The sequence below is a fragment of the Theobroma umbraticum genome, unplaced genomic scaffold (genome assembly GCF_002168275.2).
Source record: "Theobroma umbraticum cultivar Fairchild unplaced genomic scaffold, ASM216827v3 scaffold_30.0, whole genome shotgun sequence".
NCBI lineage: Eukaryota > Viridiplantae > Streptophyta > Magnoliopsida > Malvales > Malvaceae > Theobroma > Theobroma umbraticum.
Window position 1 is genome coordinate 3,865,818 of NW_018397254.1, and position 12,960 is coordinate 3,878,777.

General features: G+C 37.6%; 3 protein-coding genes and 1 long non-coding RNA gene across 5 annotated transcripts; 2 read left to right on the forward strand and 2 right to left on the reverse strand.

The window, feature by feature from the left end:
- The first annotated feature begins 779 nt into the window (after window positions 1–779).
- Window positions 780–3,213, forward strand: LOC110413280 (light-harvesting complex-like protein 3 isotype 2, chloroplastic). Its single transcript, XM_021424048.2, has 3 exons — window positions 780–1,296; window positions 2,526–2,663; window positions 2,781–3,213. Exons 1-3 carry the CDS (start codon window positions 921–923, stop codon window positions 3,023–3,025), a joined length of 759 nt encoding a protein of 252 aa, XP_021279723.1. The 5' UTR covers window positions 780–920; the 3' UTR covers window positions 3,026–3,213.
- A 218-nt stretch (window positions 3,214–3,431) lies between these two features.
- Window positions 3,432–6,466, reverse strand: LOC110418319 (uncharacterized). Of its 2 annotated transcripts, none has more exons than XR_002445388.2 (4): window positions 6,189–6,466; window positions 5,971–6,088; window positions 4,000–4,724; window positions 3,432–3,902 (listed from the first exon to the last, which is right to left on the reverse strand). It is a non-coding gene; the product is annotated as an uncharacterized LOC110418319 (long non-coding RNA). The 2 variants fall into 2 exon arrangements; XR_016351014.1 differs by having other exon boundaries at window positions 6,163–6,466.
- Window positions 6,467–7,204: 738 nt separating this feature from the next.
- Window positions 7,205–8,505, forward strand: LOC110416346 (uncharacterized). Its single transcript, XM_021428364.2, has 4 exons — window positions 7,205–7,369; window positions 7,467–7,745; window positions 8,067–8,258; window positions 8,370–8,505. Exons 1-4 carry the CDS (start codon window positions 7,304–7,306, stop codon window positions 8,427–8,429), a joined length of 597 nt encoding a protein of 198 aa, XP_021284039.1. The 5' UTR covers window positions 7,205–7,303; the 3' UTR covers window positions 8,430–8,505.
- Window positions 8,506–8,789: 284 nt separating this feature from the next.
- On the reverse strand, window positions 8,790–12,919 carry LOC110416264 (subtilisin-like protease SBT2.5). The gene is made up of 9 exons (XM_021428244.2): window positions 12,365–12,919; window positions 12,089–12,239; window positions 11,493–11,890; window positions 11,192–11,287; window positions 10,988–11,057; window positions 10,591–10,873; window positions 10,099–10,427; window positions 9,673–9,940; window positions 8,790–9,496 (listed from the first exon to the last, which is right to left on the reverse strand). Exons 1-9 carry the CDS (start codon window positions 12,496–12,498, stop codon window positions 8,811–8,813), a joined length of 2,415 nt encoding a protein of 804 aa, XP_021283919.2. The 5' UTR covers window positions 12,499–12,919; the 3' UTR covers window positions 8,790–8,810.
- Between the last annotated feature and the right edge of the window lie 41 nt (window positions 12,920–12,960).

Consider the following 12,960-nt stretch of genomic DNA (forward strand, 5'->3'; position numbering starts at 1 on the left):
ATCATAAGCCTACTTGAATCGATATAATAGAGGGAAACAATAAAGAAGCATAAAAATTTACAAGAATTATAATTATTCTCATCTTTATTAACAAGTGACTTTAGCGTATGAAAATATAAAAAATGGTTTCAAGTTCATCACTCACTATTTTTCGAATAAAAGGCAATTTTTTTTCTAATTATAGCATAGTGCATACTTTAAATCTACTATGTGAAGTTGCACTATATCAAGCTAAATTTAAATTTACTTTGTATGTCCAAATAATAAATTATTATTTTTTAAATAATTTAAATTTAAGTCAATATATGTATCAATCGGTCCAATATATTTATTGGTCTAATTTGATTTCAATCAATTAAATCGATTATATATGGTCAAATGGTGCAGGTTTAATTAAACTTTCAAAAAAAAATGAAGCAAGAAATGGGAAAATCTTGAAAGTTGATGGTGACCCAATTAATGTTTGAATGTGAAATCAAATTAAATTTAATGGGTTTAATATGTGTCAAAAAAGGGGAAAATATATGACACGATCTTGATGAGCCCTTTCTATTCATTTGCAGTTTGATCTCCCCCCACCCCCCTTGAATCATTAATTACTAAAACAAATTAAAAAACCAAGAGCAAAGTGCCTATTGCAGTATTTATTTATGAATAAATAGTAAATGTTGGAATAAATGTAAGGTTAAGATGTTATCTTTGCATGTAAGAAGGGGAGTGTAATGTGAGCCCAAGCTGCCCAACTGCATTTAATTTTTTATATCAAAAAGTAGGATAGCTGGCAACCTCAAACACCCACCCACTTAGGAACAAACTAAACTCAGCCATGAACTGAAACTGAAGAGAAAAAAACTCAATCACTTCCTTATCATCAAAAACCCAAACCTCAAAAAACAAAACAAAACTGAGAAAACAAATCCATGTCCATATCGATGGCCTCGTTTTCTCCTCCTACTACATCCTTGTCTGTCAAACCCCATTTCGCCCATAAATCAACTTTTTTTTTCCCTCTCAGAAGACCACCCTTTCGTTTCCTTTCCACTCCCAAGTCTTTACCAGACAATGGAGCTGGAGTTTCAGCTTCAGTTGCTGCTGTTGAAGACGCAAATCCGAAGCAGAAAGACCCTGTACTTGAAGAGGCTGTGGCGGAGTCTGCTGGGACTAACGGGGCGGCTACGAGCCCAGAAATTGACGTTTTGAGCAAGTTTGAGGATCCGAGGTGGATTGGAGGAACATGGGACTTGAAACTGTTTCAGAAGAATGGGAGCACTGACTGGGATGCTGTTATTGATGCTGGCAAGATTTTTCTTTTAATTTACTGTTGGTGATTTCTAATTTAGTTGCTTTCTGACAATTTAATAATTCCATTTTCATGGACGAAGTAACCAATTCTTGGATTTTGCTTCACAATAAAGTGACAATTTCTGTGAATTTTCTTGTTTCACTTTTCTGCATGCAAAACCTGAATTCTTACATGGATTAAGATCCAAATTTTTTATTATAATTGTGATGTTTTCTTGGTTGCTTGTAAAGGGTCTTAATGCAGCTACTTTGAGATGCATTACGAAACTTAAAACATTTTGTTCCCTTCTTGTTCTTTGATAGGGGAGAAGGACAAAATGGTAGTTCAAATTGTTGCTGAAGAAAAGCTTACTCTCTGAGTGGCAGTTGCTCATCTTGGGTGTGCTGCAACTAGGTTGTTTAGGTGAAATGGGAATGTGGTGGCACAAAGAATAGAATTACTATTATGGTGGTGAAGTCCCCAAATAATTGATTGGATCTCAGATGCATGTAGTGGTTGATTCTTGATTTAAAGTTCTGAAAGGTTAGACATGGGTATTTCTTAGTTGTTATGAGTATTCATTGGTACGAGAGCTTCAGTGCAAGCTTGACTGTCCCCTTGAAACTGAATTGAATGAAAAGTTTCACTTCAATATCTCTTTGTTTTCATTAAAAACCCTGAGTGGGCTTGTTCTTTGATAACATTTAAATAGGAAAGGATATTAATCAAAGAACCCTACCTAGAGTCCAACAACAGGAAAGGAGGGACGAGAGTCACTGGCTAGGCCTGAAGATGCAACAGGAATCCTTTTCTGATTAGATACAGTCAAGGCCAAGGTGTTCCTTTCCTTCCATAGAGTTATTCTTATGTATATTCTCCTTAAGATGGGGGTTGAGTGTCAAACTCTTAAAGTAAGTGTAATTGCCACATGATTCTTTTGGTATGTCCCACCTCTGGATTCTTTTGTTCTGCAGAATTGAAATAAGTAGAACCCTTTTCCAGTGTAAAACCCTGTTATTCACTAAATTCATATTAGCCTTATGAATATAAGGAAAAACAGGTTTAGGCCTGTGTTTTAACTTAACGCCAAAATTTTTGTTGCATATTATATTTCTGTTTGATTTCAAAGAGGGCAGATCAATTGAGGTATATATATGTTATATTTGACTTTGTAGTCTAATATTTCCTGTTGATTCTGTGATTCCTTTGTTTCTAACAGACTTCCTTGAATAATCATTCTCAGAGGTCAGGAGGAGAAAATGGCTCCAGGACAATCCAGAAACAACCAGTAATGATGACCCTGTAGTGTTTGACACTTCCATCATACCTTGGTGGGCATGGATGAAGAGGTTTCATCTACCCGAAGCTGAATTGCTTAATGGTTTGCAAATCTATATTATTCGCTTTCTTGATAAAGATCAATCTTTTGACAGTGTGGATCAGGTAGCAGTGTTATTGGCTTGTTTGATCTTAATTTATTATTATGAGTTTTATGCAGGCCGTGCGGCGATGATAGGGTTCTTCATGGCTTATCTGGTTGATAGCTTGACTGGAGTAGGTCTGGTTGATCAAATGAGCAACTTCTTCTGTAAGACTCTATTGTTTGTAGCTGTTGTGGGAGTACTTTTAATCAGGAAGAATGAGGATTTAGATAACATCAAGAAGCTGATTGAAGAGACAACCTTTTACGACAAGCAATGGCAAGCAACTTGGCAGGATGATACCAGTTCCAAGAATAACTAGTTGAATTTGCAGTTTTTGGTCCTTTAACAATTCATGTATTTTTTCACCACTGTTATAGTTGTAGTTTCCCCCTGTTTGTGAGGAAGCAAGGTTTGAAGTTTGAATAGTTTCTATGTGCCTAGCTATGTTGCGTTCTTGAACTATTTTGAGTATGATTTTAGCGTTAATGAAATGTTAAAGTTTATGAAGATTTCAGTTAAAGCTTTCACATCTGAATGATATGCAGCACTTTCCTCATATTTTACCCTTTTTAATTACTTTTCCTTAGCTAAATTCTTTGCCAAGCAGGTTTGCTAAGACCTAAATAACAAAAACTTCAGCTGTCAGTTTATGCATCAATCTAAAGCTTTAGCTTTCGTTCAAACTGACAGCATTCCATGATCAAGAAAAACAGATGATTGGACAATAACAAGGTATAAATTAAGGTCTAAATATTTTGTCAAAGACAGCAGATTCAAATACAAGATCGGGTACTATGCTTCCCAGCCCCTCAAAAGCAGCCCTCAAAGCATAGCACGAGCAAACCCTATTCGATCCTAGGGTGAAGGCTCCTATTCTGGGGTTGCAGTTATGAGTATGGCACATTGCTTCAGTGTCATGGAAAGCTCTCTTCATGTCCCTCTTTACCTTATAGTTGACCGTTTCTTCTTCCCACATAAATCCTAATGCCTAATGAACCTATGTTACTGTGCTAGACTAGGGAAAAAGAGGTTTAAGCTGCGATGCCTAAAAAAGCATGTTATTAATGCACAACGAGCCATTATGTTCGAGAGTAGGCTGGGAAAGTTAATTGGTTGTAACCTGAACCCATTCAAAGAAACTAAGAGCCACACCATGAGAATTTGCCTAGATGCCAGGAAGTGTAACCACTCCTTTCCTGAAATAGCACAAAACAAAAATTTTGTTAATTAATTATGTTCCAAATAGAAAATTACTTCCTGAAAATTTAGTGGAAGGCACAGCTGCCACAGTACTTCATCTGCTTCTGGATCAGTTGGATGGTTTCCGGCTTCTATGATAAACTTTGCCTTCACATCAGCAACATTTTCCCTTTAAAAGAAATTGAAAGTGCACAAATTGGATACTTAAATAGAAAAATAAAATTTTGAGTGTTCATCCAGAGTCCATGCCATCGTCTGTCCAATATGTGAGAGTAAAACAGCTGTATGTAAAATTGAAATATGATTGCTAACAGAATATAAGGTGATAACTCTTCTTTTGGAAGGCAGGAATTTAATCGCTGTATGAGTCTCAAGGAAGGAGACTAGCTTACAAAAAGCAGAGCCCTCGGAGTCTTGCATGAAATCGAAAAGAGCCACGTTACAGAGACAAAAAATGGTCCTCTCACAGGAGATCAAGGGGACAAATAACAAAAACACAGCATTCGTAGCCTTAAATAGAAAATACAAGTGGTCAAGAATATAAGGTGATAACTGATAAGCAATTCATTAGACAAGAAACAGAATACTTGTAAATTAGTTCCCATGTCAGGTGCAGGAACATCTCTATGAATTCCAATAAGATCATGGATCTTTCTGGGTGAAAACATGAGTAAGACGTTCAAAATCCCTTACACTAAACTCTCTAGGATTGCAGCAAAATCCACCGTTTGCTGCGCCATAAGGAATATCTGCTACATCTCTCTTCCATGTCATTAGCTGAGCCAGAGTACATTCACCTCATCTGGATCAACCTAGAACTACAAAAAATAAAAGTGTTCATAAACAGTACAAGCTGAGAACAATTGGAGTATAATCTTCAGCAGCTGTGATGAATGACATGAGTATGTTATCATCACTAATCTTGCTTTCAGTATTTATGACTGAAACTGTGCAGGTGCAATGCCTGCTTCAGAAAGTTCAATAAAAGATATATGCAAAAAGATTTGACAAAAAAATAAAAACGCATTGTAAGTTTGTTCACACAGGTCAATTTGAGAAATCCATAGATCTAGCTTCTTCAATTCTGCTGCGCAAACCATGGTATTCAATCATGTACTATATTCTCTACTCAAATCATGCTCTTCAAAACCAAATAAAAACCAACATTATGCTCTAAAATTTCCATTATTGAAGTAGTAAGGCAATTTTAAATGGCTTTCAACTAGAGGGTAAACTAGTGATCAAACCAAATGTTTACATTTATGTTCAGAGGTGAAGTTCTACTAGTTTTCTTCCTTTTGCAGATAAAAAATGTAGAACTTTATTCGACAAAATAAGACATCATCAGCTAATTCTTACATATGTTCAAACTTTTCAAAGAAGCAAGAACATTGCAACTTATAAATACCATTTATGCAGCTATGTAATTAGTTAATAATTTTAACTTGTCTCACATCATTGTTGTATATACTGCTTAATTCATTAGTGAATAATTACAAATAGGAAGAACTTTCAAAGCAGAGAAAATCCCTGCCTTTAAGTCTTGTTATACCAAAAGTTAATGCAATATATGTGCTATCCAATCTCCACAAGAGTGTTTGAAAGTCAAACTTCAGATATATTTTCTTCCCGTCAATGCCCCAGCGATGAAACAGAAGGCATACATGAGCATTTGAAAAATATAAAGCCATTTTCTTTTTCATCAAACAGAACTGAATTTGTATATCTTCACATAACTGTGAATCAAATTTTGAACTAATGTAGGGCAATTCACAACCAAAACCTCGAATACAACCTCATGATCTGTCTAAAGTTAATTGAATCACCCTAAAATTGCATAAATTCAAACTGATAAATCCACTTTAATTCATTCAAAACGAAGCCCAATGTCCCAAGGAAAAAACCAGCGGAAACTTGACCATGCATCCTTTTTTTTTTTTAATTTTTTGTCAAATGAACCGTAATACGAAACCCATAAATCTGCAATTAGGGCAACAAATGATGAAATCAATGAATGTGGAGAGGCGGGGGAAAGAAAAAGAGAATATCTATGTATATGATCACCTCAGGGTGGTGACGAATTCCGCCTTTCATAGGTCCACAAGCATTGTCATGTTGGATTCTAAATCCACTATAAAAGACTTAAAGAGAACGATCGTCTTTTAGAACCTGAGCGGTCAACCTGAAAGATCAAATCCCATAAAAAATTAAGAACAAGGGCAGAAGAAAAGATCAGAGACAATGAAAGAACTTAACCTCTATTGACGCAAAGCAAAATTTACTTTGATTTCTCTAAAGGGTATCAACAGGCTCTTCTCAAAGATTATAGTCCAACCCAAGTATCCTTGCTGCATGTTGAAAGTTGCAGATAGTGGCTGCCTAAACTTATATATTTGAACAGAGAAACACACAGAAAACAATAACAAGAAACGCATTTATAATAGCTGGAGTGGATTTTCTAAAACAGTAGTACAACAAATTCAATGGCCGCACGAATGTTTGAGCTGCCGGGGTCCCTTATGCTTCCAGGGCGTCTGGCCTGGACGAAGGCACGAGGCAGTTTACGGGGTCTAAACTCTGAACGCTAAAACGACTAGTTAATTACTTATGTTGGTGTTGCTGGGTAAGAAAGCACACATGCCGGCGGTCAAAACGAGTAAACGATGAGATTGCCCTTCCTTGTTACATCAGTGAGATAAAATTATTGTTTATCGTATAGAATAAGGTGGAAAAAAAAAAAACTATGATGGTTAAAAATCAACAAATTCATTGTCGACCCAAGGAGGTTTTATTAAAAAGGAAGCAATGGGAAAAGGTAAACGTTCAATCAGCATGCAATGCATCAGGCATTACTTTTGCAGCACCTAATAAAGAATTAATAGAGAAGTTTTAAGTTAGGTGCAATCTTTTCGTCAAGGTTTGAAATGGCAATTGTCAAGTGGAAAGCAATGGAACAAATAGAATGGTGATTCATCAACCACTTGAGTGATATGATAACGATGTTTTCCCCTCTCGAAGTAATTCTTTTTTTCTTGCTCTTTATCCTGAAACTTGTTTGTTAATGAATTACTCTTTATATACAAGCAAATCAGGAAAATAAGTTTTGTTGGTCGTTGCACCATTTTCTTCAATAAATTAATTGGCAAAGATAGTTATATAGCATTATCCAATCAGGATTTTCTTGCATGGGATTCACTGTTTCTTTCAGGTGTCCTGTTCTCTGTCACAATGTCCCTGGTTAATTTGTATAAATTGCATCAAATGGTTCTCATATTTGGAAAGCTTTTAGCATATAACAATGAGGTCGGTTGAGCGGTCCGACCAATGATTCCAAAAGTCGGCTTTCTCTGTCTGGGTTTTGCATATTTAACACATCTTGCCCTTGAAAACGTCAGATATGTTGTCTTCTGATGATTTCTCCAACTCAAATTCTCTCCCTGTCGATAACATGCCAACCAAAATGGTAAGGCTCCCCTCTCTTTTCTTCTCCACCTACATACAGATATATTTACATATGGAGCTAAAAACACTTGAGATGATATTTCTGGAATGAGTTTCAGGCGACACGCTGTAAAGACATGGCGGTGTTGGTAACCGTTTACGTAGAGAAGCCCCGGAGGAGAGTTTCATCAAACAACCAACACCACCGTCAACGCCATTATCTTCATCACACCATCAAGCAAGAGCAGATTAAGCATGGAGGCACAGGTAAAGTGTACAACAGAAGAGCTGAGCTTCTTCATTACTCCCAGCGCCTTAGGGAGTCTGCTCGATCAGCGGCGTCCACACCCTCGCAGTCAAAACCAGTTTCTACCAATGATCAGCAAGCATCAAACAAGGTATCCCACTAATGCTTAACTTGCATATTACATGCACTGGATCCTTTTTCTTTCACTTTTTTTCCCCATCCACCGTTAAAGCCTAGTCATTATTAGTTCACCTGAAAGCATTTGTGAATGATACCCTACCACAAGTTTGATTTGACTGAACGTTAAGTTTGGTGAGATTTTCCAGTCTTTGTATAGACTAATTCATATAGCAACTTCTCGTTTTTAAGTTGGAGGAAAGTGGAAGCAGTGTGGTTTAAACAGAAGAAGAAAAAAAATGGGTCCATTGGGTTTTGTGCAATGGTGATTACTTACGGCTTTTTGCTTTGGTAGATTGTCGCTGTCCAAAGTAAGCCAAAATATTCCAAGACTCCCGCTTGTTTTGACAACTGGGGAATCTTGATCCCAAGTTTTCTTAGGTCTTTGACGACCCTCCGAGCCAAGAAAACTGGGAAGAAAAAACAGCACGTTGGATCCACATCAAGCAATAGTAGTATGATGAAAGCTGCAATGACAAGCTTACAGGTGATGTGTAGTGGAATTTCACCAAGTCCAATTCACATTATCTTTATCCGTATGAGTAATTCCCTGGTTTATTATTACAAATGCAATGACTCCTCTCTTCTCTACTCACAGATGCAAAAGAAGTGGAGATTCTTCTCAAAACCGATCTCGATGTTGCACAAGCATCGATAAAACTCCAATTTTGCTTGCGTCTTGATTGTAATTTTTGATAGAGGTGACTTTTTGGTTTGAAATGCATCGAAAAATACAAGATTATGTATTAAAGATGAAAATCTATATACACATCAGGATGCATTCACTTGTAACTTGTAGAAATGGTGATTTCTCTTCATTGAACAAGTATGTGATGACAATTATTTGATGAACAAATTCTTACCTTCATAGAGGGTATAGACCTTCCGATTTTGGGGAAGTGCAATGCTGCAATGTATGGCAATCATGTTTCTTGACCAAAGAGTTGATCCCTTCAGGGGCATGTCAAATATTTCGTATTTGTTTCTTTGGTTAAGAGAGTGAGGGTTTGATTGTTTGTAGACATGCCTCAAACAAATTTCAAGACCTTACGGCAGAACCTACAAAAACGGCTAAAGGAACTCTTACAGTGTGCATCATACTCTGCAATACCATTTCCCCAAATGTGTAAGCATTTGTTGTCCCAGTTGCTTGGAATATGAGCTTCAGGTGCCTTGAAGCATAGCCTCTGATTTTGAACACTGGTGGCAAGACGGTAACATTCACACCAAATGGCTCCCTCACAAGTACTCTATATCTTTCGTTCATATGGCCCACATTTGTTACTTGTCGGATGACCTCCCTTGATCCAACTAAATTAGAAATTGTTACACTTGCTGTGTTCAAATCTGAGCACCAGAACTTCCTATTAGTTGGGCACTCAACTCCTACTGCTTGTCTCACAGACTTACCATCAACACCTGGAACAGCACAAAGAAATTGAACATAGTGTTCGAAATTAGCATTGAATATAAGTCCTGGTTCAATTGCTAGAGTCACATTGATGGATCCTGCCCCAAAATCAAATGGAGTAGCTGGAGCAAGTTGGTTTGTTGATTGAGCTAGAATGGGAGCACCCGAACTATCAGTTCTATCAGCAGTTGTCATCATTGCTGATGTGATAGCAGCAGGACCCCATTTAGGATGTTTTTGCTTGATCAAAGCAGCAATGCCAGCAATGTGAGGGGTCGCCATGCTAGTACCAGACATAAGTGCAAAACTTTGCCCTGCATGAAAGAATGTATTGATGTTCCAAATTTCTCACGAGTAATCCTCAAAATTTTCAAACATTGGAGGTGAATTGAGGGAGTTTAAAACTAATCTTCTGCTTAAGTTCAGTGCTGATATCCAAATAAACTAGAGATATTAATTTTATATCAATTAAATCAAGAGGTGGTCATACCATTGATGTATTGATCTCCTTCGCTGCTAGGACTCCAAGCAGCCCAAATAGAGGACCCTGGGGCCAAGACATTTGGTTTAAGGACATCAGCAGTCTGCAGAAGTGCATTGTTCACATCTGGACCTCTAGAAGAGTAGGATGCCACAATCGGGGCCTGCCCGGTATAAGTTGCTCGCCTTCCATCTAATATTCTTGCACTTGCAGCAAATACTACTGCCTGTCCCCTCCTGCCCCTGACAGTACGGGAATTGTAGTACTCCCATAAAGCCTGTAAGGATGCTCATAAGGAATGATCAATTAATCCAGAAAAATCTGTTATCATTTAGAATATGTAAAAAATTCAAACAGATAATCGTATTTAGGTCTCAAACAAATTAGAAAGCTAGAATGTTAATGATAATTTTCTCAGTAGAGAAACCAGCCTACCGAAGATGCATGCATGTTGTTGAGGATAATGGCAGGGATCTGCAGTGTCAGCGTGGTACCTTTGACTTGCTCAGAACCAATATTAGGATCCACTGTGATTATAAAACCTGCAGCTCCTATTTGCTTCATGGTGTCTGCAACAGTTGCAATGCTTGCAGACTCATACTCATATTCAAATGTATATGTGCAGATAATAAGCTTTCCCCGGACCAAGGCTGCGATGAAAGGTTCTGAATGTTGACAACTATCAACAGAGATGGTGGTTGCAGTCCTCACACATACATCAGCTGCTGCAGCTATGGGGTAATGTGTTTCTCCTGCCGTGGGAGCTGCAAAGTTGATAGTCAACTTGAATAATAACTCCAGAAAATTTGAAAAGAAGTCTAAAAGGAATTATTTATACTAAGGAGATGAAGGATGGGAATTTTAAATATGTTAAAGATATATGTCTAAGGGACCAAATCATAATCTGGAATTTTGAGAATAAAATACGTGCAAGGCCCGCTCCAGAGTAGCTCTGTCCATCGCCCAGTAAGATGGTATTCTTATATTTGCGGTCAGTGATAGATGCAGCAACACTAGTGATCCAAGGGCTGAAGGAAATGATTGAACTGGATGAAGGGCCACCATTTCCAGCAGCTTGAACAACTAAAACACCAGCTTTAGTTGCAAACAAGAGTTCCAATTCTAGCATACTAAGGAAAGCAGAAAGACCAGGAGGGACACTAGATGGTCCAAAAGAGAGGCTTAGTATATCAACTCCATCTTCAACCGCCTAGAAGAAGACAACATGTTAATGATCATTTAAAGATGATGTTTTGTACATTCCTAAGCTACAATGGATTTAATCTTGTAGAGCAATTTCTGAAGTTTTCCACATTCGTCAAACCTGATCAACTGCAGCCACAACATCTGACATATACCCTCCAAAAGTATAAAGAGCTTTATACACAGCAATCCTATGGAAAGAGATATTTAGATCTTGATGGTATTATTCAGCAAAAATCACAAGCTGTTTATGTGGATACCGATAATAATAAAAAGCTGAACATCAAATACTATCTACAACACAGAGATTCCATCTGTCAGTTACCTAGCTCCTGGAGCCATTCCACTTGCATGACCATAGTTAAAGCCATTGGCAATCACTGGAATATGGTTGTTCCCAGCAGCTATTGAGGCTGTGTGGCTGTTAAACATTTTTTTTACATGCATAATAATGAATTTGAAATGAGTTTGGGTAGTTAACAATGATTTCAAAAACTTAGCTATGATAAATTGCCAGCCAGAACTAGAACAGCAGTATTGTAAGTTGGCTAACAGTTGGAAATGAAAAGTAAACCATCAGCAAAACCAATTGCTTCTGAATTTATCAATGTATGGGCATAACCTACCTTCCGTGTCCATCTGCATCATAAGGAGATGCGACATCACGAGCAGCATTAAAATCACCATTAGCGATTGCTGCATGTGCAAAATATTGAGCACCGACTATCTTTCCATTGCATGCTGTTGAAGGGAATTGCTCCCCAGAAGTGCATTTCCCCTTATAATTTGAGCTATTTAGAAACCCTAAAGCCGAATGTCTCATAAAACTAGGATGGTAAGGATTTATCCCAGTGTCAATGAAACCTATTACAACCCCCTCACCAGAAGTCTCTGCACCACCTAATCTTGGCCACACACCAGCTGGAATTCCTAGAAAATCAGGTGAATGTGTTGTAAGCTTCTCCATTTTGACGTCTTCATGGATGAACCTAACCCCAGTTGCGTTTTGCAGGAGGCTGAGAACCTGCAAAAGTTCAGCATCTCACATCCAATTCAGTTCTTTTGCCAGTGATAAAGTTGAACATGAAAGCTAATGCACATAACCCGATGCTCCAATGATGGCATTAAACTTAAAACTGATTTTAAGGTTTTCATGACTGAATCAAAGATCTTATTATTGTCACAATGCTAGACTAAAGCCAAATAACCCACTTAAATGTACCTCTTCCGAAGTTACATGGACTGCAAACCCATTGAGCAAATGAGTATAGCTGTACAGTTTGGTGTAGGATCCTTTCTGCAAGTGAGACTCCAAGAAAATGGTGTGGCTACTATTTATTTTCTCTTTGTACGCAACTGTGTTTTTGTCACTCCTACACATTGACATGTAATCTTCAAAATCTTGCATAAGGATTGGGTCCTAAATAGGAAGAAAAGACCTTTCCAAAAAAAGTAGAAAATGGGAAGAAAAGAAAAGGAGAGAAGTTTGAAGTCACACCTCTGGTATTTTTGTTTTGTTGTGAGAGACAGAGTAGGCTCTTCCTCCATTAAAACCAGGAAGACCTTGGCCTCTGCAAATAGAAGGGTAGTAATAATAAAATATATGAGAAATGCAGTACAGAGCACGGCCATTAACAATGTGTTACTGTTTTTGCACAACCTGTTCGTTTCTAAGACTCAAGGAAGAAATATCCCTTCACGGTCTACAAATTATAAGGAAGATGGTTGAAGAGATGCAAACTACTTTCATGCAATGCAACACAACCATACATGCATTTGTCATTTTCAAACCAACTTGATCATGCAAGTGGACATATTCTCTCTGCCATTCAGTGTCAACTGTATAGGCAGGTAGGGAAAAAATCTATAAATCATGGTGAAGATGCATTAGTCCTAATAAAACAGGCAAAGAACAACTCTGCTAGGGAAAAAGAACCCAATGGCAATTCGAGCTCACAATCTAAGGGGAAAAAGTAGAGGCTTATAGTCGTGCCAATATAAAGTTAAGCATCCTCAGTTTAATCAAGAAGATCAACAATTTATTGTTTCCAAAACAGATCATGTCATGCAAGTTTTGGTACAAAGAACTGTGTC

Coding starts and splice junctions, on each gene's coding strand:
- LOC110416346 (XM_021428364.2), top strand. CDS start 7,304: ATGTTGTCTTCTGATGATTTCTCCAACTCAAATTCTCTCCCTGTCGAT. Junction 7,370..7,466: donor ATAACATGCCAACCAAAATG/GTAAGGCTCCCC, acceptor AATGAGTTTCAG/GCGACACGCTGTAAAGACAT. Junction 8,259..8,369: donor CTGCAATGACAAGCTTACAG/GTGATGTGTAGT, acceptor CTCTACTCACAG/ATGCAAAAGAAGTGGAGATT.
- LOC110416264 (XM_021428244.2), bottom strand. CDS start 12,498: ATGGCCGTGCTCTGTACTGCATTTCTCATATATTTTATTATTACTACC. Junction 10,428..10,590: donor CTCTGGAGCGGGCCTTGCAC/GTATTTTATTCT, acceptor TCAACTTTGCAG/CTCCCACGGCAGGAGAAACA. Junction 9,941..10,098: donor ACAACATGCATGCATCTTCG/GTAGGCTGGTTT, acceptor GCATCCTTACAG/GCTTTATGGGAGTACTACAA.
- LOC110413280 (XM_021424048.2), top strand. CDS start 921: ATGTCCATATCGATGGCCTCGTTTTCTCCTCCTACTACATCCTTGTCT. Junction 1,297..2,525: donor GGATGCTGTTATTGATGCTG/GCAAGATTTTTC, acceptor AATCATTCTCAG/AGGTCAGGAGGAGAAAATGG. Junction 2,664..2,780: donor CGAAGCTGAATTGCTTAATG/GTTTGCAAATCT, acceptor AGTTTTATGCAG/GCCGTGCGGCGATGATAGGG.